The 25569-nt window shown below is 36.5% G+C and overlaps 1 protein-coding gene across 2 annotated transcripts in view; it reads right to left on the reverse strand.

The window, feature by feature from the left end:
* LOC131427598 (potassium/sodium hyperpolarization-activated cyclic nucleotide-gated channel 2) overlaps nucleotides 1–25569 on the reverse strand; it is a 1904453-nt gene that overhangs the window by 1485091 nt on the left and 393793 nt on the right. For both annotated transcript variants that reach the window (XM_058590944.1, XM_058590943.1), the window contains exon 3: nucleotides 4128–4291. In XM_058590944.1, coding sequence (XP_058446927.1) covers nucleotides 4128–4291 — 164 coding nt within the window. The remainder of the gene's footprint in view (nucleotides 1–4127; nucleotides 4292–25569) is intronic.

Here is a 25569-nt window from a genome sequence, read left to right on the forward strand (position 1 = left end):
CTTTGTGTCAAACACTGTCGAATGCTTTTTCTATGTCTAGAAGAGCAACTCCAGTGGATAACCCAGAGGATTTATTTGATTTTATCATGTTCGTTAATCTGGCAAGTTGATGAGTAGTTGAATGTTCATGACGAAATAAGACTGCTCTGGTAAAAAATTGAATTCTCATTTATATGAGACATCATTCTCAACAAGATAATCTTTTCAAACAGTTTACTGATAGAAGAAAGTAAGCTAATTGGTCGATAACCCATCCTCCATCCTATTGGCATGTACAGTGAGGAAACTCAAGAAAGTCGAAATATATCAATTCTGAACTATAAAGAGTACCATTCGAGAAAAATTAATCGTTTAGTGAATCTGTTCATAAAACGCTACCTGAATGCGCCAATCATCAAAAAATTAATTTTAACAAATTTTGAAAGATGTACCAAATACGAGAAGTGAAAAATTAAAAGTTTTAACAGAAAATCTGATTTTTTAGGAACACCCTAATTTGCACTCTTAAAATAGTTGTAACACTAAAACTGACTGAATTAGAGATACCACAATGGTGTTTTCAACAAAACTGCTTGATATAAGTTTTTCTACAACTTTGCCGAAGAATGCAGTCCTCTATCTCAACGCATCCGGAAATAATTTTTGAATCACCCTAACAATAAGAGCCACCCTAACACCATATACATCAAAATATGGCTCATCTTTCACTGATATTTTTTTCTGAAGAAATCAAGCCCTGAAGTATAAGGCTAAGCCACAAAAGTACTAATCTTTCCAGTCTGAAACTTTTCCAAGATTGAGTTAAACTCCTAAGGATTCTATTTTCAGGTAAAAAACGAAAAAAAAGTTATGCCAAAGTTAGATTTTTTTTATTTGTTTATCAACTTTTACCTTTTTTCATTAAATAAACTATGAAGGTTGTTTTATGGAAACGCTTATGTTTTTTTTATTCAATAATATAATATAATTTTTCAGGCACACTGCTTAAGCTCTAAAATGCCGGCTTTTTCTAATTTTAGTTAACGACTAACATAAAACTGTAATATTGGTGTTGAAATTGTCGATTCTCGAGAATCCAGCCTACAGCTGGTAATCCACAGTGGTCGATGAACTGAATATAGCGTGAGTCTTCCAGATGCCGTTGGTAAATATATGCTGGCCGCATCCTTTGGTCCGTATGGGTCCGCGGAAGAAACGCTTATTTTACAGTATAGGCTGTTGAAAAAAGGCTCTTCTTTGTAAACGCAAACTTGAAAAAATAAAATCTCAAAAATTACATGTGCAATATTGAGATAAAAATACGTATCGAATATTTTCGAGTTCTTTAACGAAACAAAATAGTAAGATAAAAAAAAAAAAATATATATATATATATATATATATATATATATATATATATATATATATATATATATATATATATATATATATATATATATATATATATATATATATATATATATATATATATATATATATATATATATATGTATATATATAGTGTTTTTCTTGTTGTTAGAGACATGTTTTACAATAAAATATTTTATTCTGGTGTCGTTTGTTGCAAACGGTAAGAAGTATGTTGTAGTCAGTTCTGTCAAAATACTGGAACCTATTCTTTATTAGCGGCATTAATACATGAAATGTGCTACCAATACATGAAATGTGCCATATAACCAAAACAGCCAATTCCGTAAACCACCGCACCGATGTGGATGGCCTCAACACTACTTACGCAGGCATCCTACACACAGTTAAAATAGCAAACACTCGACGGAATATAGCCACTGAAACTAACACTAACAATGCCAGATTTGTTGGCTTACAATCTACAATTGTATCCATAACAAATTTATACCCTCCATCTTCAAATACCAGTTAGCAGAGCGTGCAGATAAAAGTGTTGTGACAATTAAAAATACAGTTTACGAAAATTTAATGCCGCTGATAAAGAATCCGTTCCTGTATTTTGACAGAACTGACTACAACATACTTCTTACCGTTTGCAACAAACGAGACCGACAAAGACGACAAGACTAAGTGAGATCCAAGAATTAAATATTTTATTGTAAAACATATCTCTAACAACAAAATTTTGAATAAACTTCACTTCCGTAGTTTTTCCTTGAAAAAGGCCATCAAAAATGGCCGAAACGTCGGGCAAATTTCAAAACAAATCGTCTGTCTTACTTTTTAGACTGAGAAAAGCCGTTCATTACAATAATATGACCAGTATTTTCGGTGCTTCCGGAATCGGTGACCGGGAACCAGGATAGCTGGAATCGGTTTGTTTAGTTGCCTACTACACGGAACGACCGAAATTAGCTCTGCGCCTAATTCATATTACTGTTTTTGAATTAGTTGATTTTAACAACAAAATTTCCAAAATAACTATAAAATTAGTTAAAATTGAGAATTTACTTTGCTGAAAAAACTCTTAGTTTTAGAGAATGTGTTTAGTTGGTGAATATCCTGGACTCAAACCAGCAATATTTCAATCCAACACGAAATTCTCATTGACAACTAATTTTGTTATTAAAATCAGAAAATTTGTTTCTATTTATCTATCACCATCATTACTGAAGGACAGCACAAAAAAACCAAAACTGAAATGGGTATTATTAACAAGTTTATTATCCAAAAACTCATGAGAAGTGTCAAAGCAAAACAATCCATTAAAAAGCTAAAAAGGACAGTCTTATTGAAACTGCTTGAACATTGTTTTGATGTTTTTCGCATGTGTTCGATATATCTTTATTTAAATTTCTAAACCGATATGTAAAAATGTCGTAAACTGTTAGTGGAAATCGTATTTATTCAGAATTTGTGCGCACTTGAAGCGATTGTGCGTAATAATGTTTTTACGCGGAACAGTGAAGTGAATTTCGAATGTTTCACTCTAATTGTGATGAAGTTTTTTTGTATCTTCAAACCTTCCGAGCTGCGCCGTCCGGTGTACGATTTGTATTCGGTTTTTGTTTTCCGAGTGCTCAAAGTTTTCAGTGAGAATGAAGAAAACAGTGATTTAGAAGAAAAAAAAATTCAAAAAGATGTTTACGTTTCGTTTATGTCTTTTTCTCCAACACAACATCGTATTTATACCTGCCAATATAGAAAAGACAACCGCGTCTGAATTTTTTTCGGCAGTAGTGTGCCATCTAGTGGCTAGTAGTCATTAAGGTGTTACCGTTTCGGTGACAGGGCGCCATATAGCTGCAGATTGCAGAAGCCAATTCAACCATTCATATTGGTTGAAAACAACATTATATTTCTTTAATTCAACTAAAAAATTAGTTGACTGGATATGAAGTGTGCCTTAGCTAAGAAATGACAGTACGTTTAATTTGTGAATTCAACTAAAAAAATAGTCATTTCAACAAATATTTTATTATTATTAAGGGAATGAGAATAAAAAATCTAAATCAGCAAAAGTAAGATTTTTTTAGTTGTCTCAAAAAATAACTAACTAAAATCAGCAAATCAACTAAATTTTTCGCGAAAATGCTGATTTCGGTCGTTCCGTGTAATAATGGCTATCGATTTGGGTTGGTTTGAGACCAGTTTAGACAAATTTTTGCGGTTTTTGTTTCGCCGGTTTAAGTGACGGTGTACAATATTGAACACACAATACCCTATAACTCCGGAACCGAAAGTCGGATCCGGATGAAAGTCATAAATTTCGTATGAATATGAGACCTTTCATTTTAATCTAAATTGTCTTAGCTTGTCAAGATCGGTTCAGCCATCTCCGAGAAAACCTAGTGAGATTATTTGACACATACACAACACATACATACACATATTCACACACACATATGCATTTATTAAAATGCCGGATCCGGCATAAAATCCATCGACACCGGGATAAACTAGGAGAGGAATATCGGTGGCAACCATATTGATTTTATGCCGGATGCGGCATTCCAATATATGTACACGTCAGCAGCTCAGTCATCCCCGATGAGGAAAACAAAACGTCCCGAATTGTTCCGTATGGTTTCGTATATATATATATATATATATATATATATATATATATATATATATATATATATATATATATATATATATATATATATATATATATATATATATATATTGACTTATGTAATGTAATATTTTATTACCTGTTCTAAAATTGACTACTATGTCAACCAAAAATATTGTATCACTTAAACAGTTAAAGGCAATCCATCTCGTACTGAGGTCATCATTGAAAAATGATATGGCAACTGGTAAAATGATTAGATTTGCAACGAGAAGCAGTAACATACACAAGTCCCAGTAAAACCTACGAAGAAAGTTTGTGTTAGATAATGTGAAAATATTTTGTTGTTGTCTAGAAGCACAATGCAATTCAATGCAAATATTACGACATTGATTATAAAGATTATAAAGAACATTATACAAGGAATCTCTCATGAGTAAAGTAGATAAGAATTAGGCATATTTCAATCCCCAGTCCCCCATCGACCATTTCGAAAACTAATGTGAAATCATAATAACAACAATACAAAACATAACTATAATAGTAATACTTAATAAATAGTTTATGAAAAAAAAAATCTTGAAACTGATATTTTTACACTAAGCATCCTACCTCAGGAAGCAGAGCTTTACACCGTATGAAAATTGGGATATTATAATGGTAATTCAAGATTTTTCATTTGAAACTAAGTTTGTGGACATCGGTTCAGCCGTCTTCGAGAAAAGTTAGTGATACTATTTCACATTTTTGGTACAACTTTGTATGAGAATATAAGACCTTCAATTTGCATCTAAGTTTGTGAAAATCGGTTAAGCCATCTCTGAGAAAAGTTAGTGACGTTAATTTCACATTTTTGGTGCATATCACCCTGTAGTTCCGGAACCAGAAGTCGGATTCAAATGAAATTCAGGAACTTTGTTTAGGACCATTAGACCTTTCAGTTGAATCTAGGTTCGTGAAAATCGGCTAGGTCATCTCCGAGAAAAGTAAATGACTTTATTTTGACATATTAATTTATGTTTACACTGTTCATATTCCTATAAATATTTCAGGTTTGTTTGAAACAGCACGTCACTTTTTAAGAAAGATAGCTGACTATTGGTTGAACAAATATTTGTTGTCAAATCATACGGAATGTTAACTGAAGTAGCAATGCAACTACTTATTTACTCTTTCAGTCGTAGACCATGCGGGTCTCTGCTGTATACAGGAGGCGTTCAACTCGGTTCATGGCTGTTCGCCGCCAGCCTCGGTAGCTGCGAAGGGTCCGCAGGTCGTCTTCAATTTGATCGATCCATCTTACCCGCTGCGCGCCTCTTCTTCTTATACCGGTCGGATCATTATCGAGGATCATATTAACCGGGTTGTCTACGACATTCTAACAACATGCCCAGCCCACCGTAACTGCCCGACCTTGGCCGTTTGGATGAGGGTTGGTCCACCCAGTAACTGGTGCAGTTCATGGTTCATTCGCCTTCTCCACGTACTCCGCACTCCGCCAAAGATGGTTCGCAACATCTTACGTTCAAAAACACCAAGTGCGCGTTGATCCTCCGCAAGCATTATCCAGGCATCGTGCCCGTAGAGGATAACCGGTCTAATAAGCGTTTTGTAGATAGTTAACTTCGTACGACGGCGAATTTTGCTCGATCGAAGTGTCCTGCGCTGTCCAAAGTAAGCACGATTTCCTGACAATATGCGTCTCTGAATTTCTCTGCTGGTGTCATTATCGGCAGTCACCAGTGAGCCCAAGTACACGAACTCGTCGACCATTTCGATTTCATCATAGTCGAGCAAACAGACAAATCTAATGCACTTGGGCGTGCAGCAGGCCGTATCATATTTAAATTAACATGCTGAAATTGTCGCAAGCATTATATTCTACCCCCGAAAGAAGAGCATAACTTACACTGCAACATCAACTGTCATAAATTGTACCATAACATATTATTTCATATATTATATTATTATAATATGTTGTTTTATATTATGTTATATTATATTACATTATATTATATTATATTATATTATAATATATTATATTATATTATATTATATTATACTCTATCCATATATACAAAAATGCAGAGGTCATTCTTTGCAATCGCATCACTTAACAACGAATGGACAGATTTATATGATTCCTGCACGAAAAAAATTAGGAAATTTTCCGGAAAAATGAAAAAAATCCATAAAGTTGTTTTGTCTGGAAAATTGAATTTTCCGTCGAAAAAGTCACCAATGATTGCTAGATCAACGATTGATGTTAGACGCGCAACGAGATTCTCAGTATTTCACCGTTGAAGAAAATAATACTAGATCGATGGAAAATCGTTTGGCGCACAACGAGTAGTTTTGGGTAGAGATTTTACATGCATGCTTGATCCATGTGATTCGTCATCCTAAAACACGTACTTAATAGAGTACTACAATAATTGCTCACTAAATTATAACTTTGCTTTGCTTTGGTGGAACGCATATGACTGTGCTAGCTATACCGTAAGCAGGATTAAAACTTCTGATATCGTTTAACAGAAAATGCTTTGTGTGAGTTGAACAAATCAAATTATAGAACGATTTTTTAGAAATCAATGATAGGATTCTGCTGTTGAAATAATGAGGTCAAATACAGAGACAGATGTAGCGTGATGGGTAAGTCGATGCGTTATACGCAGTCCATGTGGGTTCGATTCCCAACCCCGCACACAGGGTCAGAAAATTTTTCTGGCCCGAAGAGGCGAATGATGTTAAGGTTGAAACCTCTATAAACAAAAAAAACATTTCTTGCATTTAGCATACTCAAGTTCGTTCAACCGCTTCGGGTAAATTTTCATGGACGGATTTCTTAAAAACTGCTTAGGATGCTATTTATGACATTCGTAAGCTGCCTAAGGCAAATCATTATAATTTTCCCAACGACTAATCGTGAATATCATACATGGTGGAGAAGTCGCGGCATGTAAACCATTAGTTGCGTGATTCACTGTTTGATGCATTGGCTTGAACGATAAGCAGAATACTGGTATAATCAATCCTCATGTTCACTCCACTAGAACAGCAGAATTGCACATTTTTTTCATATAATTCTTTCTGATATTAATTTCCTGGATCGAGTTTGACCGTTAGTTTGAGAGAGATCTACAAGGGGTCTAACAGCTATAGGCCTGGGGTGTCCTTTGCTGTATCAAGCATACGTCTCCACATAACTCGGTCCATGGCTGCTCGTCGCCAGCCACTCAAGGCACGGATGCTTCTGAGATCACCCTCCACTTGATCGATCCACCTTGCTCGCTGCGCTCCTCTTTTTCTTGTACTAGTCGGATTAGATTCAAGAAACATTTTCACTGGGCTGTCGTCCGACATCCTTATGACATACCCAGCCCATCGTAGACGTCCGATTTTAGCTGTCCGTACGATAGGTGGTTCTCTTAGCAGTTGTTGCAATTCGTGATTCATACGCCGTCTCCACGTTCCGTCTTCCATCTGCACTCCGCCATAGATGGTCCTCAGTACCTTTCTTTCGAAAACACTGAGGACGCGTTGGTCCTCTGCCAACATAGTCCAGGTCTCGTGCCCATAGAAAACAACCGGTCTAATTAGCGTTTTGTAGATGGTCAATTTCGTGCGGTGGCGTACTTTTCTCGATCGGATGGTTTTTCTGAGTCCAAAATACGCACGATTCCCTGCCAAAATACGTCTATGAATTTCTCTCCTGGTGTCATTATCGGCGGTCACCAGTGAGCCCAAATACACGAACTCATCAACCACCTCGATATCGTCACCGTCTATCAATATTCGTGGTGGGAGGCGTAGTGTTTCTTCTCTAGAGCCTCTTCCTCTCATGTATTTTGTTTTCGACGCATTTATGGCCAGTCCGATACGCCTAGCTCAGCTTTCAGTCCGATGTAGGTTTCCGTCATCTTCTCAAGGTTACGTGTCACAATATCAATATCGTCAGCTAAGCCAAAAAGTTGTACGGACTTTCGAAAGATCGTGCCACTCGTGTCGATCCTCGCTCTTCGAATCAGACCTTCCAGGGCAATATTGAACAAGATACAAGGAAGCCCATCACCTTGACGTAGCCCTCTCCGAGATTCGAAGGTACCCGAGAGCGATCTACAATCTCGGGTCAATTCACTGACTCAAAGGATAAGATGGCGATCGGTGCATTTTCTTAATATTGGCGTAACAAGAGCTTTTAACATGTTCACAATAATTTTTGAAGGTATTTCTTCTTCGGGCCGATTTTAATGTGTTGAATAGAAATTTGTCGTAATTCTTTTATTGTTGGTCAAATAATTGAATTAAACATTAACGTTTGACAATTCTACTGTCCGAGAGCATAAATTAAAAGTTTGACAGTTTGAGGTTAATAACGTTGTTGGCTTGTGATTCACTCGGTTTCCAATTTTCATTTTTTTTTTACGATTTCATATTGGATTCCAACGATGAATCGTCTTGGTCCTCGTTCACTGACCATCATTTCGTGCGATAAAACTCGAGTTCACCTGTTTCGTGTAAAGATCGCATCGTCGTTCGATAAATTATTTTTCACCGCGACTACACACTGGACGCTGCCACCATATGTTGTGCTTGTGCTTGCGGCTTGGATAGGGCAGAAGAAATTGTTTGCAATGGCTTTTGCAGATCATCATTTCATCTAAAGTGCGTGAAACTATCAGCTGCCATCCGTGAAACAATATCGAAATGCTCGCAGCTTTTCTGGATGTGTAATGAGTGTATTAAAATGATGGCAAATGCAACTTTCCGCCAAGCATTTTTGTCAACAAACAATGTAATGGAAGCTATCACTGCAGAGCATAGTAAAGCACTTCAGGACATTCGTTTTTAAATAGAGCAAAACAGTGAAAAAAGGCGGGTGGGTAATGTCGGTGACATAACTAGATGTCGAGAATATGAAAACAACTGACATATTCCTTAACACTTCCGAATATCAATTGGTTGATCAATTGTATGAATTATGCAAGCATTCCCCTTTTCCACATTTTTCGCAAAAACAAAGAAGGCTTCACTTGATCTCGATTACTGTGAATTTCACACAGCGAAAAGTGCACAAATCTAACCAAACTGTTCTAGATTTGCACTAAACTGAGATTATTTCCTTCGATTTGCGAACAACAAATCTTAATAGATCTTCAGAAAACTTTTAGAACCATTAGAACGGCTGATTTGGTGTAATGCTCTACACCGTTGCTTTTTTATCCATGCAAATGACTGGCAGCTGTGCCGTAATCGCTCTTGTCGGAAGCGAAACTAGCTTTGCAAACGGCACAAAATACATCTGCTCGCATTGGCGATAGAATCCAAACTGATTCAATTTTTGTTAGGAGCTTTCTTTTACGTGATTTCGTTTGTAGCTTTTTCACTAATGGGCGGTATTAACGGCTATAAAAATAGCCGCATACAGAATTTTAATGTCGATTATTTCATTTCGGATTTGCATAATTTATTGAAAGAAACTATCAATATGCTGCAGGGATTCGTTTCTAGCATTCAGAAGGACCAAATTGAGGAACTCACTACGATTTTCACCACTTTTCGGAACATTTTTCTCGAACGATTTGTTGTACAGCAGCAGATATTTTGTTCTCTTTCTCAGAACGCGTTCTGATTGGCTGGTGTTGACATGGGTCAAATGAGATAGGTTTTTCAATAGTGTTCTATCGAAATACTTCAATGCTTTTGCTATACATGTTTAAGTTGAAAAATTTCGATTCTATTGGTAGTTAGATTGTATAAATCCTTCCACAGATCACTGAGCTATGAGCTTTCAAAATACGAGAAAGGCAAACGCGCCTTATGAATTATCCTCTTAGATACTCGTTTATACCAAACATTTCAGAAAAGTTTAACTATTTGAGATTATGTCACACAACTGAAAATTTTATCATAAAATTGTGATCATAATTCCGATGGCATGTAGCAAAAATTATGTTGATTCGTTAGATACAACAAGAGATATTCACGATCAAAAACTTATCACTCTCTCAGAGGGTAAGTTTTGAAAAGGCACCTCATAGTAAAGTAAGTCGTATTCACGACAAAAATCCAAAAATTCCCCAGTGCATACCGACCGTTTTTCAGAATCGAATTCAGCGCACTGATGGCATATCAAGCACATTTCACAAGCGACCCCGTTTGGACCCTGATCTTTCTAAGTCTAAGGAAAATACGTTAGAAGGCACAAAAGACATCGAACTGAACGTATCAATTCCACTAGCTGAGCGAAGTCCGAATCAAAATATGTTTTGAATTTATTTATCTGGTTTCCATTCAACTACTACTGAAGAAGACATTCGTGGATTGGTACAAAGTAATCTGAGCACCAGTGACACTGTTGATGTAAGGAAGTTAGTTCCTAAAGACAAAACCTGTTTTAATCCATCTAGTGGTGTAATAATGCCTTTCTCATGTATAATATTGTGGTATTCTATTCAAAAAAATTCTCTTCGATTTTTGAAAGAAACCAAGAGATTGTTTGTGTATAACACACAGAATAAAACAGTGCTTTGATTGCGTAAGTAATCCTTAAGAAAACGAAGTGGGTTCACTATTATATGCACTTCCGGCACCGGAACCCGAGAACCGGTATAATCAAAGTCGGTTCGTACGGCCACCAACTAACATGACACACAAACTCTACTAGTACGATTTAAATGTTTGTTGCATCCGAAAATATTTTAAGTGACGGTGTACAATATTGAACACACTTTACCGTATAACTCCGGAACCGGAAGTAGGATCCGAATGAAATTCAGGAGTTCCGTATGGGACCGAAAGACCTTTCATTGGATCTAAGTTTTTGGAAATCAGTCTAACCATCGCTGAGAAAATTGAGTAAGATCTATTTTGGTATATATGACCACTATTTCCGGTACTTCCGGAACCGGACACCGGGAACCAGGATAGCCGGAATTGGTTTGTTTAGTTGCCTACTGATAACGACTATCGATTTGTGTAGTTTTGAGACCAGTTTATTAAATTTTTTACGTGTTTTGTTTCGCCGGTTTAAGTGACGGTATACAATATTGAACTCACTTTACCCTATAATTCCGGAATCGGAAGTCGGATCCGGATGAAATTGGGGAATTACGTATGGAACCAGAAGACCTTTCACTTAAATCTATGTTAAGTTTGTGGAAATCGGTCAAACCATCGCTGAGAAAAGTGAGTGAGATCAACTTTGGTATATATGATCACTATTTCCGGTACTTCCGGAACCGGATATCGGAAACCAGGATAGCCGGAATCGGTTTGTTCAGTTGCCTACTGCTAATGACTATCGATTTGTGTAGTTTTGAGTCCAGTTTAGAAATTTTTTTATGTGTTTTGTTTCGCCGGTTTAAGTGACGGTGTACTATATTAAACACACTTTACCCTATAACTCCGGAACCGGAAGTCGAATCCGGATGAAATTCAGGACCACGAGACCTTTCATTTGAATTTAAGTTTGTCAAAATCGGCTAAGCCATCTCCGAGAAAACCTAGTGAGATTATTTGACACATACACACACAGACATTGCTCAGCTCGATGAATTGAGTCGAGTAGTATATGACTCTTGGCCCTCCGGGTCAATTTTCACTAGTCGGTTTTTCAGGTGATTGCATAACCTTTCTCTATGAAAAAGGCTAAAACCTTAGCGAACTGTCTTTTGTGTCGTTCATAGTAGGTATACACGAGCATCCGGGCAGTTTGATTTTCAAACACGTTCGACACGTTGTTTCAACCATCGCAATGAACTTGATAAGTCACTAAGCATCACCAACCACCTCTTCACTTTTCCACCATCCATTGATAACGATATTCAAACCAAATCGCCTTCTGAAAGTGCCGCTTTCGATCAAATAATTAATAACGCAAACGATCAAATAAAACAATATCTCACGGTATATTACCATAACGTTCGTGGCCTTCGCACAAAAACAAATGAATTATACACAGCACTGGCCTCTTCTGAATATGACGTCGTTGTGTTAACCGGAACTTGACTCAAAACAGTATTATCAATTCAGAACTCTCGGATAAATAAACGGTATATCGCAGTGATCTCAATTTTCTCTACTAGCCAGTACAATCGTGGTGGTGGTGTCTTGATCGGAGTCAAGAAAGGCATTCGTAGTAGTATCTCTTCACTATTCCACCATCCATTGATAACAGCAATGATTCAAATTATCTATTACTGTGTCGATGTCCGCAGAATATTCTAAAATCCAACCAATTAACTCCATGATAGTTGAATATGGAACTAATTGGATTCGTTGGAAAGTCTGAATGTTACAGGAAGACGATCTAAGTCAAAGTCAGCATGTGTAATCGGTTCACTACAAATGTGACTTTGATCTGTTAGAACCAGATCAATTGTAGACCGGTTTTTCACGGAAGAGAAACAAGTCGGATTACTGGGATGAAGAACTGTGAAGTAACCAGCTGAGAGTGGATTATGAAGTATTTTACCATTACTGTTATTTTGCCTACAATTCCACTGGACATGCTTAGCATTTAAGTCCCCTATTACGAAAAATTTCGGTCGATATCTTGTGAGTTTTTGCAAATCGCCTTTAAAGAAATTTAATTGTTCGCCGGTGCATTGGAATGGCAAATATGCTCCAGCGATGTAATAAATTCCATAAATGGATTCAACTTCGATTCCCAAGCTTTCAATAACTTTAGTATTGAAAGAAGGTAAAATTCGATGTTTAATTTGCCGTTGGACAAAAATGGCAACTCCATCACCCATTACAGTAAACCTAAGACCAGTAAACCTGCCAAATCAATGAACCACATAATGTGGATTACTTTTCAAATTGACATTTGGTTTAAGGAAAGTTTTTGTCACAATGGCAATATGAATTTTGTGAACTTAGAGAAAATTATAAAATTCATCTTCACTCGATTTTAAAGATCGAGCATTCCAATTTAAAATATTCAAATAATTATTTAACATCACAGTTAAATTTAAAATTCATTATAATATTATTTGCAAATTGCCATCCGATTTGAAATGCTTCAAAAAGTGATGAAATCGAATTCATTCGGATGATCATTTGAAAAGGTTGATCTTGTAGGTAGATCATTTTATTTTCAGTTATATCGCCTAAATCGACTTCATTTAAAGAAGCGAATGGCATTGAAGGAATATTGGTATGTAGACTGCCATCAGAACTGCATTAAAAGAAGATGATTTGGCCGATCTACATATTATAAAATTGTTTTCGTTAGAAGATGATCTGCAAGGCGTTCCTGTGTTTTGATTGTTTACATTAGAAGAATTAAGTGGTAGATTTCTACCTGTTACACTAGCTTAACTGACATTAGAAGAAGATGATGACGAGGTCGATCTACTTGTCAATAAATTGTTTTCGTTAGAAGACGAATTGGAACCTGCTTTTCGTTTTTTTTAAATTCCGGAACCGAAATTTAAATTTGAAAGTACCTGTTTTTTTGTTTTAAATTCGAAGAAATAAGTGCCTTAGAAGAATTAGACGTGGCATTGGTAACGGTTTTCAGGTATGTTCTGTAAATTAAAGGTCGTTGATTTGACTTGTTGTCTAAGCGAACGATCGTTTAAATTTTTTTCCCTGACAGGACATTTCAAATAATTGTATTTATGATTTCCATCGCAATTTGAACATGAAAATTTATTAGTGGTTTCATTCATTGCGATTTGCCACAATTCAAGCACCGTATATCCATATGACAATTTTTGGTTCCATGGCCGAAGCCTTGGCAACGACGACATTGCGTTAAGTTTGGAATACGATTATGCCGTTTATAATGTTCCCAATGAATTTTAATGTGGGAAATGAAACGTACTTTTTCTAAAGTTTTCAAATTGTTTACATCACTTCGATTGAAGTGTATTAGGTAAAGTTCGTGGGAAATTCCAGAGCGTGGTTTAGAAGTACCATTCGCTCTTTTTTCATAAGTATTACTTGGGAAAGGGCAAAACCAAGCAATTGTTATAGTTCATTTTTAATTTCATCAGTACTTTGATCATTTGATAAGCCTTTCAATAGAGCCTTGAAAGGTCTGTCTGATTTTATATCATATGAATAAAATTTATTAAGTTTCTCGGACAAATATCGGATAAGACGTTCGCAATCTTCCAATCCATCAACCAAGACTCGACATTCTCCTCTTCGTCCGATTTGAAATAAGACTTTTACCTCCAGGAGAAAAGTAGAAAGCTCAGTACGGAATGCTTTGAAGTCGGAAATCATCACCGTCACTGGTGGCATAGATTGTTGTTTCTTCCCAGAACGACAAGCGTTCATTTTGGGAATTTTTGAAGAATTTTCTTCTATGTCGCTACAATCGGATTCAGGAAGAATCTCGTAAATATTGTTAGACGGCATAGATTCAATGGAAGGGAAATGTTGAATAACGGATTGTGATTCATTCCGTATTGATTTATTTTTAACCTTATGCTTGTTGCCTTTCCGGTTGGACGCAGGCATTTTTGAAATGAATGAAGTTTGAAATTAAATTAACTAGGCTAAATTATTCTTCGATTAGACTCCTAGTTTGGAAAAGTCTTGAAAAGGCTGATTTTGTGGTAGTCCTAATGAAGACTGATTACTTCGAAGAATAGTTCTTTGAATAGCTAGCCTTAAAAAAGGCTGATTAATTTCTTAGTCTGGAAAAAGACTGATTATATTAGAATATCACTCTTTGTATAGTCTTGAGAAAGGCTGACTAATTGTTAATCTTCAAAAAGACTGTTAGTGATTCAGGTAGCCTTGTAAAAGACTGAAGCCTTGAATCAATGAAACTCTAGGTAGCCAGAAAAAAAATTCCAGGAGCCAAGAGCTATACGTTGGTTGGAGTGCCATGCACCCCCATTATTTTGGCAACTGGAATAAATTTTAGAAAATTTGCTAGAGATATCTAAGATTTTTCTGTTAGAGACTGTCCCAGAAAATGTGGACGCGCTTTGATTTCGCTGTAAATAATTCACAAGCGTTAGATATTCAAATATTATTCGATATACTGATGATATTAGACTACAACAACAGCACATTGAAGGAATCCAGGCGAAGTGTAATAAATATATTAAATGTTTATATCCTCTTATAAAAAAATTCTAAGCTCTGCCTAAAAAACAAATTGTTAATTTATAAACAAATTTTCAGACCAGCCATGCTTTATGCAGTATCAATTTGGTCAAGTTGTTGTTCCACCAGGAAGAAAACGCTTCAAAGGATTCAGATTAAAATTCTGAAAATGATTTTGAAGCGTCCTCCCTGGTTTAGTACAAATGAGTTACACAGACTCACAAATATAGAACCATTAGATGTAATGACACATAATATTATAAGCAAATTTCTACAAAAATCGATGCAATCTTCAATTGAATCGACTCGCTCTCTATATTAGTTAGTAAACTAGTATATAAGTTCCTTTTCCCCATTACATAATACAAGTAGGTTTAGAATATTTCCTACGCAAAAATCTCAGAATTGCGGAAGCAAATGATGTCCTCATGGTATCAACCAAATCATATATATAATAGGACTGAAAAGTCACCACTTGTGGCTGAACACCCAATTTAAATCTTAATAATTTAATTTTATCCCATATTCCAATAAATAGTTATTACAAAAAAAGACTACAACAACAGAATATTATTCTCAACATTTTCTACTTTGGCATTGTAGACTAGCTGGCGCACCTTCTTGCGAGCATTCCTCAGTAAATTCCGTACAGACTTCTTGGCGAAAAGTTTTGACATTTTTTCGAATCTTTTTCGAACTGTTGAATGGTTTCAGCTGCCGAGACATGTTTCCTAAGATGTGCCTTCGTTAATGCCAAAAATTGCTCAATTGGTCGAAGTTGTGGGTAATTTGGTTGATTCATGTCGAAATTTGGTAGAATTCATGGAGCGAAAGTGACATTTTTGGTAGTATACCATTCAACCGTTGATTTAGAGTAGTGGCAAGAAACAAGATCTAGCCAGAAGTCAACAGGATCCTTGTGGCTTCGAATCATGGGTAGAAGTCGTTTTTGTAATCATTCCTTGATGTATATTTCGCTGTTCATTGAAGCAGTGGTGATGAAGGGTTTCGAAATCTTACCGCAGCTAAAAATTGCTTGCAGACCATAGCTTCCTTACCAAATTTTTCGACTTCAATCGATGCCTCGGACTGGTTTAACACTTGCCCTTCTCGCACTGTATAATATTGTGGTCCCGGCAAGATTTGTTATCGAGTTTTAAGTAGGTTTCGTCGTCCATGATTATGCAGTTCAAATTTACAGCAAGAATCGTATTGTACAGCTTTCGAACCATCGGCCTGATCGATGCTTTCGGACTACGTGTTGGTTGTTTCTGCTTCTTATAGGTTCGAAGATTCAAACGTTCTTCAGCACGAAGAACATTTGACTTCGAAGTGCCCACTTTTTTGCCACATCCCGAACTGAAACCTCCTTATTTTGCTCGAACGCCTTCAGTATACGTTTATCCAACTAAGGGTTAGCAGGACCTTTTTTGCGACCCGTTTTCGGTTTATTCTCGAAGGTGTTATCCTCACCGAACTTCCTGATTGCATTTCGCACGGCTTTTTCACTTATTCCTTCCATTTTTGCTATCTTTCTCAGTGACAGTCCGCGTTCTGTGCACCATTTGTACACAATTTTTCGTCGCGTTGTTCTGCTGAAAGTCCACGCATTTCGAAACAAACTAATGAAAACGAATGAACAACTGCACAAGTGTTTAGAGAAGAGTGTAAACAAAAAGACGCAGCCATAATAATTGACTGATTCTGAACCATTGCGAAATGGCAGCGGTTTTTGGTTGCTTCCATACTTTCTGGGACAGTTTTTATTCCCATAGTTCGTCTCTGTAATCCATCATACACCTTAACTAAGTTACTAAAATTGGTTATTGATAACTTCGAAAGACTAGTCGAGCTTCACACTCAAACTAGATTCATGACAGTATATTTTAACCTCAAATCAACCCTTCAAGATATATTCCTATCCGTGTCACCCTCCTAAATGCTTCTGACTCAACGTTATTTTTCGACTCATCAATGCATTGCGAAATACGTGGAATCCCGGAACACCTACGCTCGATGGTAATCCCAAAAATATTTACAAGTAAGTTCAGGCGTATTGATTCTGAAAAATTGTTTTACGGACGGAACCCGAATTGAAGAGGCTACTGGGTTTGGTATATTCAACAATAATGTTTCGGCTTCATTTAGGCTTCAAGAACCTGCATCTGCTTATATAGCAGAGTTAGCAGCAGTTCATTATAGTTTGAGTGTAACCGTCACATTATCTCCAAACCATTATTTGCTCTTCACAGATAGTCTGAGTGCAATTGAAGCCATTCGCTCAAATGCTGCTGGCAAAAATGATCCGTTTTTCTTGGGCAAAAAAATACAGTGCCTCAATGCCGGCGCGTACACAGGGGGGGGGGGGGGGTTTAGGGGTTCAAACCCCCCCCCCCCTGAAACAAAAAACTATAACCCATGGGAAACATTGTGATATAAATTGTACATGTGTTGATTTATCACCATGTTCTAAAACCACACCCCCCCCCCCCCCACCCCGAAAATTTTCTCTGGCTACGTGCCTGTCTCAATGACATATTCATTAATAATTATCAAATCACAATAGTTTTATGTCCCGGCTCATTGCTCCATGCCAGGCAATGAAAGAGCCGATATTTTAGTTAAATGTGGTGCTATTGAGAGTGAAATTTATGAGAGACCGATTGCTTTCAATGAATTCTATCGCGCGTGTCTCACCAAAGAACACTTGCCAACTGGCATGCTTCTAAAAGCAGATAAAGATGATCTGGGTCGGTAGATTCCTAAAACATCGACAAAGGTATGGTTCAGGGGACTGAATGTGAGTAAAGACTTCATTCGTGTGATGTCCAGACTCATGTCCAATCACTAAACGTTAGATGCACATCTCCTTCGAATTGGACTTTCCGAGACTAATCATCGTGCTTGTGACGAAGGTTATCGCGATATTGATCATGCCATTTGGAAATGCGTGGAGTATCGTGATGTCAGACCTCAACTAATAAATTCCTTGCGTACCCAAAGTAGACTATCCAGTGTCCCAGTTCGCGACATTCTTTCTTGTCGTGACCTTCCTTACATGTAACTTCTTTATCATTTCATTAAGTCCATTGGAGTTCCAATTTTGTCGAACATTTTTTAGCGAAAACGATAAAAGAAATAGTTTCCCTGCATGTGAGTATTGGGCTTTACTCTAGAGAAAAGATGCGCGTTAATGAGAGCGGTGGTAGTCGGTACTTCGGGCACGCACTTGACAGAAAGTGGGAAAGGCGCCAAAATTTGAAAAAGAAAGTTGCGTCACCCACAATATTGATACTGTAAAAAAAAAATTCTGAAAACGTAGTATGAATTGTCAAGTTTTTTGCACTTTAATATAATAAGTACTCCATTGTTCATGAAACTTAATTTAAAAAAAAATCTTCATGGGGGGGGTTAAAACCCCTAAAACCCCCCCCTGCGCACGGGCCTGCTCTCCAACGTTGCTTTTTCATCCATCGAAATGACTGGCAGCTGTGACGTAATTGCTCTTGTCGAAAGCGAATCTAGCTTTGCAAACGACACAAAACACATCTGCTCGCAGTGGCGATAGAATCCAAACTGATTCATTTTTTGTTGAGATTTCCTTTTATGTGATTTCGTTTGTAGCTTTTTCACTAATGGGCGGTCCTAACGGCTATAAAAATAGCCGCATACAGAATTTTATTGTCGATTATTTCATTTCGGATTTGCATAATTTATTGAAAAAAAAACTATCAATATGCTGTAGGGATTCATTTCCAGCATTCAGAAGGGTCAAATTGCGTAATTCTCTACGATATTAGACTCTGGAACATTTTTCGCAAAAAAAAGGCTTCACTTGATCACGATTACTGTGAATTTCACACAGCGAAAAGTGCACAAATCTAACCAAGTTGTTCTTGATTTGCACTAAACTGAGGATAATTACCTGAGATTTGCGAAAAACAAATCCTAATAGTTCTTTAGAAAACTTTTAGAGCCATTAGAACGTCTGATATTGTGCAATGCTCTCCACCGTTGTTTTTTCCCAATGCTAATGACTGGCAGCTGTGACGTAATCGCTCTTGTCGAAAGCGTGCAGACGACACAAAACACATCTGCTCGCAGTGGCGATTGAATCCAAACTAATTGAATTTTTGTTAAGAGATTTCCTTTTATGTGATTTCGTTTGTAGCTTTTTTACTAATGGGCGGTCCTAACGGCTATAAAAATAACCGCATACAGAATTTTATTGTCGATTATTTCATTTCGAATTTGCATAATTTATTGATAGAAACTATCAATATGCTGTAGGGATTCGTTTCTAGCATTCACAAGGACCAAATTGAGGAACTCACTGCGATATTCACCACTTTTCGGAACATTTTTCCCGGACGATTTGTTGTACAGCAGCAGATATTTTGTTCTCTTCCTTAGAACGCGTTCTGATTGGCTGGTGTTGACATGGAGCAAATGAGACAGGTTTTCCAATAGTGCACTATTGAAATACTTCAATACTTTTGCTATACATGTTTAAATTGAAAAATTTCGATTCTATTGGTAGTTAGATTATATAAATCCGTTCACAGATCACTGAGCTATGAGCTTTCAAAATACGAGAAAGGCAAACGTGCCATATGAATTATCCTCTTTGATACTCGTTTATACAAAACATTTCAGAAAAGTTTAATTTTGAACTATTTGAGATTATGTCACACAACTGAAAATTTTATCATTAGATTCATTAGATACAACAATAGATATTCACGATCAAAAACTTATCACTCTCTCAAAGGGTAAATTTTGAAAAGGCACCCCATAGTAAAGTAAGTCGTATTCACGACAAAACAGTGATAGGTTAACTAATGAATACCAACATACTAATATTATAATCGAAATGTATTAGGTTTAAAGTACTATGTATTGTGGATGCTACGGCGAAGAAAAACGTACGTATATTGCCTATAAAGTAAACGTATTTATGGGAAAAAAATAAACAACTAATCAACAATCGCGTCGCTTCAAAATGTCAATGAAAACAATGAAGTTCGTAACCCATTAGGGTAACAATTTTGCACTGGGTGGAGAAGCACATGATTTTGTGTACATTCATCACAGTGTGTAATGTTACGCAATGACATACTCACCACTGTTTCCAATGTTCGTTCACATTTTCCTGTAATTTTTGTTTATTTCTTGTTGTGTGAACGATTTTGTAGGTTTAGATAGGTGTAGTAAATTTTGTAGAATAATTGTAAATAAATAACATAGGGCTTAGTTAGGTTGCAACTTTCCCTTTGCTGAAAAAACCACCGATTTATGCTGGGCAAGGGCGATGACAGTTGAAAGAGTGGTTTGTTGACATCCAACCGAAGAGAAGAAGAAAATCAACCACGGGGAAGATCAGACGTCATTGGCGATGAGTGCGATTGTTTTCCGCGAGAATAGCAAATTCGCGAAGTGCGCGTGTGTGACGGAAAATAATACCCGTCAAAAGTGTCGGTTCGTGTTTTTTTCGCAACCGTCGCTAGGGAGGTTCCAACAAAGGAGCCAAGCTCACCTCCCTGGCTAAAAGCAAAGGACAAAAGCTGTCATCGTCCCGATCTACCTCGTCAGGAACTACCAGCTACAGGCACTACGGCGAGGGAGAGTGAAGTAAGGTAAATTTAATAATTCATTTTGTTTATCTTTTGTTTGGATACTGAATCCGAAATATTTGGTAGTGGTATCTAGGCCGCCCTGTGACCAAGGGTCAGCCGGGCAAATTAGAATCCGAGTAGTTGGGAAAGCCGCTACTTACAGGTTAAAGTGTTTGGGAAAATTGCGTTCATTCGATTTGAAGAAATTTATGATTCCATAACAAATCATTATCGAACAGCGATGTTGTGATAAAGTAAAACTTGTTAAATATATAAAGAACGAAATGTCCTCAATCAAATGTATATGCGTTCGTCTATACTTAATCTTTCAAATATGCGCAAAAATTTTATGGCTCAATCAATTGGTTCAATGTTAAAAAATATCATCATCTTCGTTCATGATTTATAAAAAAAATCACACAAAATCTGTAGTGGTTTTGAGCTAAAATGATTATTAATTCATGAAAGATCAATCATTGTTCAATTGTCAATTGTCAATGAGACTTTCAAAATCATGGAAAATTGTCAACTTTGTATCTTTGGGGAATGCTACTCTAACACTCTTTATCATCAGAGTTGGGAACAATACCTACCGATTTCCTTACGGCACGACTTATATAGTTTCAACATATGTTCTGTTGTTGTTAATGCACCCCGTGTTCGAATTCGTTTGAACAGAATATTTTCACTAGGATAATTTTTTTTTTAAACTACCATTTAATTCTGTTATGAGTACTATAAGTAGTATAACAGAATTAAATGGTAATATGAAAAAACCTGTTTTAATCCACCTAGTGGTGTAATGATGCCTTTCTCATATTACATATAACATCATAAATATTACTGCGGATTTCGCAAATTTAATCTAACAAACTCTACAAATCCTGTTTACCCTGTAGTTCCTTAACCGGAAGTAGTATCCACAACAAATTTTGGAATTGCGTATGAAACTGTAAGTCTTTTCCTCTAAAGTTTGTGAATTCGATTAGGCCATCTTAAAGAAAACTGAGTGAGATCCTTTTTGCAGTTTTTAATCACCATTTCGAATTCTTCCGAAACCAGATGCACGACATAGAACAAAGCACGCATCGTTCGTTTTGTGTCTTCTTCTTCCACCGTACCACCACGTACCGATGTTGTATATATTGTCATTATACATGGCGATTTGAAAACTTTGACACTCATCGCCCTGTAACTGCAAAACCGGAGGTCGGATCCAGATGGAATTTCACAGTAGCTTTCAGGATAATATGAGCTTTAATCGATATCAAGATTTGTGAAAATCGGTTAAAGAATTAAACTTTTATGCCCACAAACTAACAAACTCTGCAAACTAGAAGAATTTATCAGATAGTTTTATGGTAGTAGTACCTGTTTTTGATCATCGTTCGGGAAAATATACTAATGAAATTGGTAATTTTCCACTTCTCACGCTGTAGTTCCGGAACCGAAAGTCGGATACAGATAGAATGTTTCACGAATTTTTAAGAAACTACAAAACCTTTAATTTGAAACTTAGTTTGTGAAAATCGGTTGAGTTGTTTCAGATATAATTGAGTGCAAACTTTTTCTCAAAATTTCACATATTACCATGTAACTCCGGAACCGGAAGTCGGACCGAAATGAAATTCAATAGCATACTATGGAACTATAAGACCTTTTATTTGAATCCTAGTTTGTGAAATTCGGTTCAGCCATCGCTGAAAAAAATGAATGCATATTTTTTTTCATTTTAATGTGGAACACATTTTGGTTTTCTATATAGGGATGCAAACTTGAAACTCAAGAAAAATACACGTAGAAATGTGGTCAGGTTTTGAACAATTACAGCTCAGTCAATTTTGTATCAATTATTAATATCATGTCACCATTTGATTGGAAATATTTCTACGTATTGATTTGAATGTTCATAGCCATGTATTTTTAATTGTATATCATTGAAATGTTGATTATGAGCTAGCAGTGTCCTATTTTGTCTGCAAAAAATCTCCGACATACCGGATTTCCCTGCCATAGTCGAAGGAGTAAGCGAAATATAAGCAAAATTATAGCTAACGTTTCAGTCCTACACGTAGCTTGCTGGAAGTAGGTTGTTGCTAGACAGCAAGACAAAAAGTGTCGTAAAACGATTTGAAGCTTTATTTCGTATGCTCTGATCTTGTGTCAGGAAAGATTGGATGAAATCCCATATTATGTCGTTTCGCCTGATAAATTGACAACTACCCCAGGATAAATTTTGAGTGCATAAGATTAATTTCTTATTTATATAAGATGAACTCGATTGATAATGAGAAAAAGTTTATCGCTTCAACCGAAATCACAGAATGGTAGTAATGGTAGAGAACGCTATAAAAATAACTACTTGCATACAGAACTTGAACACAAGCTTGGCGAAAAGAAGCTTAAATATCGATATCTGTATCACAAGCTTGTATTACCATATAATTGCATACATTTGGGCTATTGATGTAATTTCGTCGGCTAAAAAACAAATACAAATGATGACAAATATACTCTATATTCTGGGTTCGCGTGTTCGGTGTTGGTTGATAATAAATACTAAGCAGACTCTCGTGCATTTGCGGATTCAAAAGTGTGACGATTAATTGAAAATGTTGATCATTAGAAATTTTGGTTGCCTTGTTCCACATCAATGGCTCGAACAACCCCATGGGGCTGATCCTTGTAGTTTTTTTTGGTACATATCATTCTATATCTCCGGAACCGGAAGTTGGATCGGTATGAAATTCAATAGCAGGCTATGGGACCATGAGACCTCGGTTAAAAAGTCGGTTTCTCCGTGATTACATAGCCTTTCTATATGAGAAAGGCAAAAAAATATCTTAGTGAACCGATTGTTTGATTCACAACAAAACGAATACTAGATTAAGAGAAATGAATGCTAGATTGATATTGTTAATTCGGCATCATTCACTTTGCAATAGCAATACCCAATGCGAAATTAGTAAAAAAATATTTAGCATCACGTATGGTGATTAGAGCGACAAAAGACTGTTTTACTTCTAGCTGTTTGATGCTGAGTAACAGTGAAGGGTTTCAAACACACAGCACGCGCTGCATTTGAACGGCACATTTGAATTGCCGTAGCAAAATCTGCACTCCTGTTACTTCTGCGTTTAATATTCAAATAATAAATTAAATTAAGCTGCTTAACAAGCTTTGTGATTATAATTATCAATTATTTTTAATCACAGCATATATGTTATTAGCTATTGAAATTCTTTTATTTATCCTTCTAGTCCAGAGGCTATGATTTTTCTCAATCGTACCGGACCGCGGTTCTGTTTTTTTAATACGGTTGAAAACTCGTGTTTCTAAAACCAAGCTTCGGTATTGGTTATCGTTTTCATTACCGCGTGTACGAAATCGCTTTCCATGACTTTATCAACACATATACGTACCGGTGTAAATTATAATCCACCTCTGTTTTCCACATATCATTAGATTCCTAACTATTAGAAAATTATAATTCCCAGCGGTTGATGCACCCAAGCTCATATAAATTGACTAAAATTATCAGTTTTTTACTTACTTATGTGTCCCGTGCACCTGGGCCCAGGTCAAATTTTGATCGACTCGCTTAAATTCCTTGTTCAGGCTCCACTGCCATGAGCCCCTAGGTCTACCTCTGCTGCGATGTCCGGCTGGATTCCGGTTCAGCGCTTGCTTGCAAATTACGTTTCCGCTCTTTCGATGTGAGTATCAGACCCGTCTCCACTTACGTTCCCGAATTTCAGTCAATATCGGCTTCTGATGACAACGACAATGGAGCTCGGCATTCGAAATCCAATTGTCAGGCCACCAGGTACGAATTATGTACCGCAGACATCGGTTGATAAACTCCTGCAGCTTTTGCGTGCGTTCAGCTGGTATACCCTAGGTTTCGTTACAACAGTTCAGATTTCACGTTCATGTTGAAAATTATCAGTGCATAACTTTAATTCAACCGTTTTAACGCATCATCTTTCAATACTCATATTAGGCAAAATTATAAATTTCACAAATTTACTCGCCCGTGAACTTTTGATGTTTAAAAACGTTTTTCTACATCAATCATTTCCGATAGAATCAGTAGTGTTTTTTTAGAATTTAGATCTTTACTGATCTCGACTTGACATGATCATGATCATACAAAAATGAAAATAACTTACAGATCAGTTGTGCTTTCGCCACAATTATTTATTCCTTGGTTAAAATCACTTGTGATGAAATCAGTAGTGATTTTTTAAGTACGAGATCAGTGATCTTAAGATCAGCAGTGATCGGTGGTTTTCCCGATTTATTTTTCAACTAACAGAATTTTGTTTCAATAACAACACCAGTTATTTCAACTAAAATATTTGTTGAAATTGAAAGGTATGTGTCTTCAATAAATGACAACATTTTTTAATTAATTAACCAATCGAATTCAGAAAATTAACTAATATTCTGGTTGAAATGCATCGTAGGTGGTTATATGCACTACGAGTTCTTTGCTGTTGGCGTTGCTGTTCCGGATCCAGTATTTCATAACACCTACTCTCTAAGAGCGTCGATCGAGCTCGGTTGACCGTTTGAAAGCTTTACTGTTGGAAGATTTTTGAAATGTATCGTCTTAAGTTTGTTTTTCTCGATTTTGTTCTTCGAAATTTCAGGATATTTTTCTTATGGTGTATGTATCTTCATTGAGTTTCCGGTTCTTCGTGATAACGGTTACTAGGATGAGAAAGCTTATAATTACTATGGTGACGATTGCACGTTCCTAGAAGTTCCAGATTTTGTATGTTATTAGTTGTTTCTGGGTATTTGTTGAAAGTTGGCACCAGGTATTCTTCTGTTACTGAAAATTCGTCTTCTTTGTAGAAAGTATAGTTTAGTAGGTTTATGATG

The sequence above is a fragment of the Malaya genurostris genome, chromosome 2 (assembly GCF_030247185.1).
Source record: "Malaya genurostris strain Urasoe2022 chromosome 2, Malgen_1.1, whole genome shotgun sequence".
Classification (NCBI taxonomy): domain Eukaryota; kingdom Metazoa; phylum Arthropoda; class Insecta; order Diptera; family Culicidae; genus Malaya; species Malaya genurostris.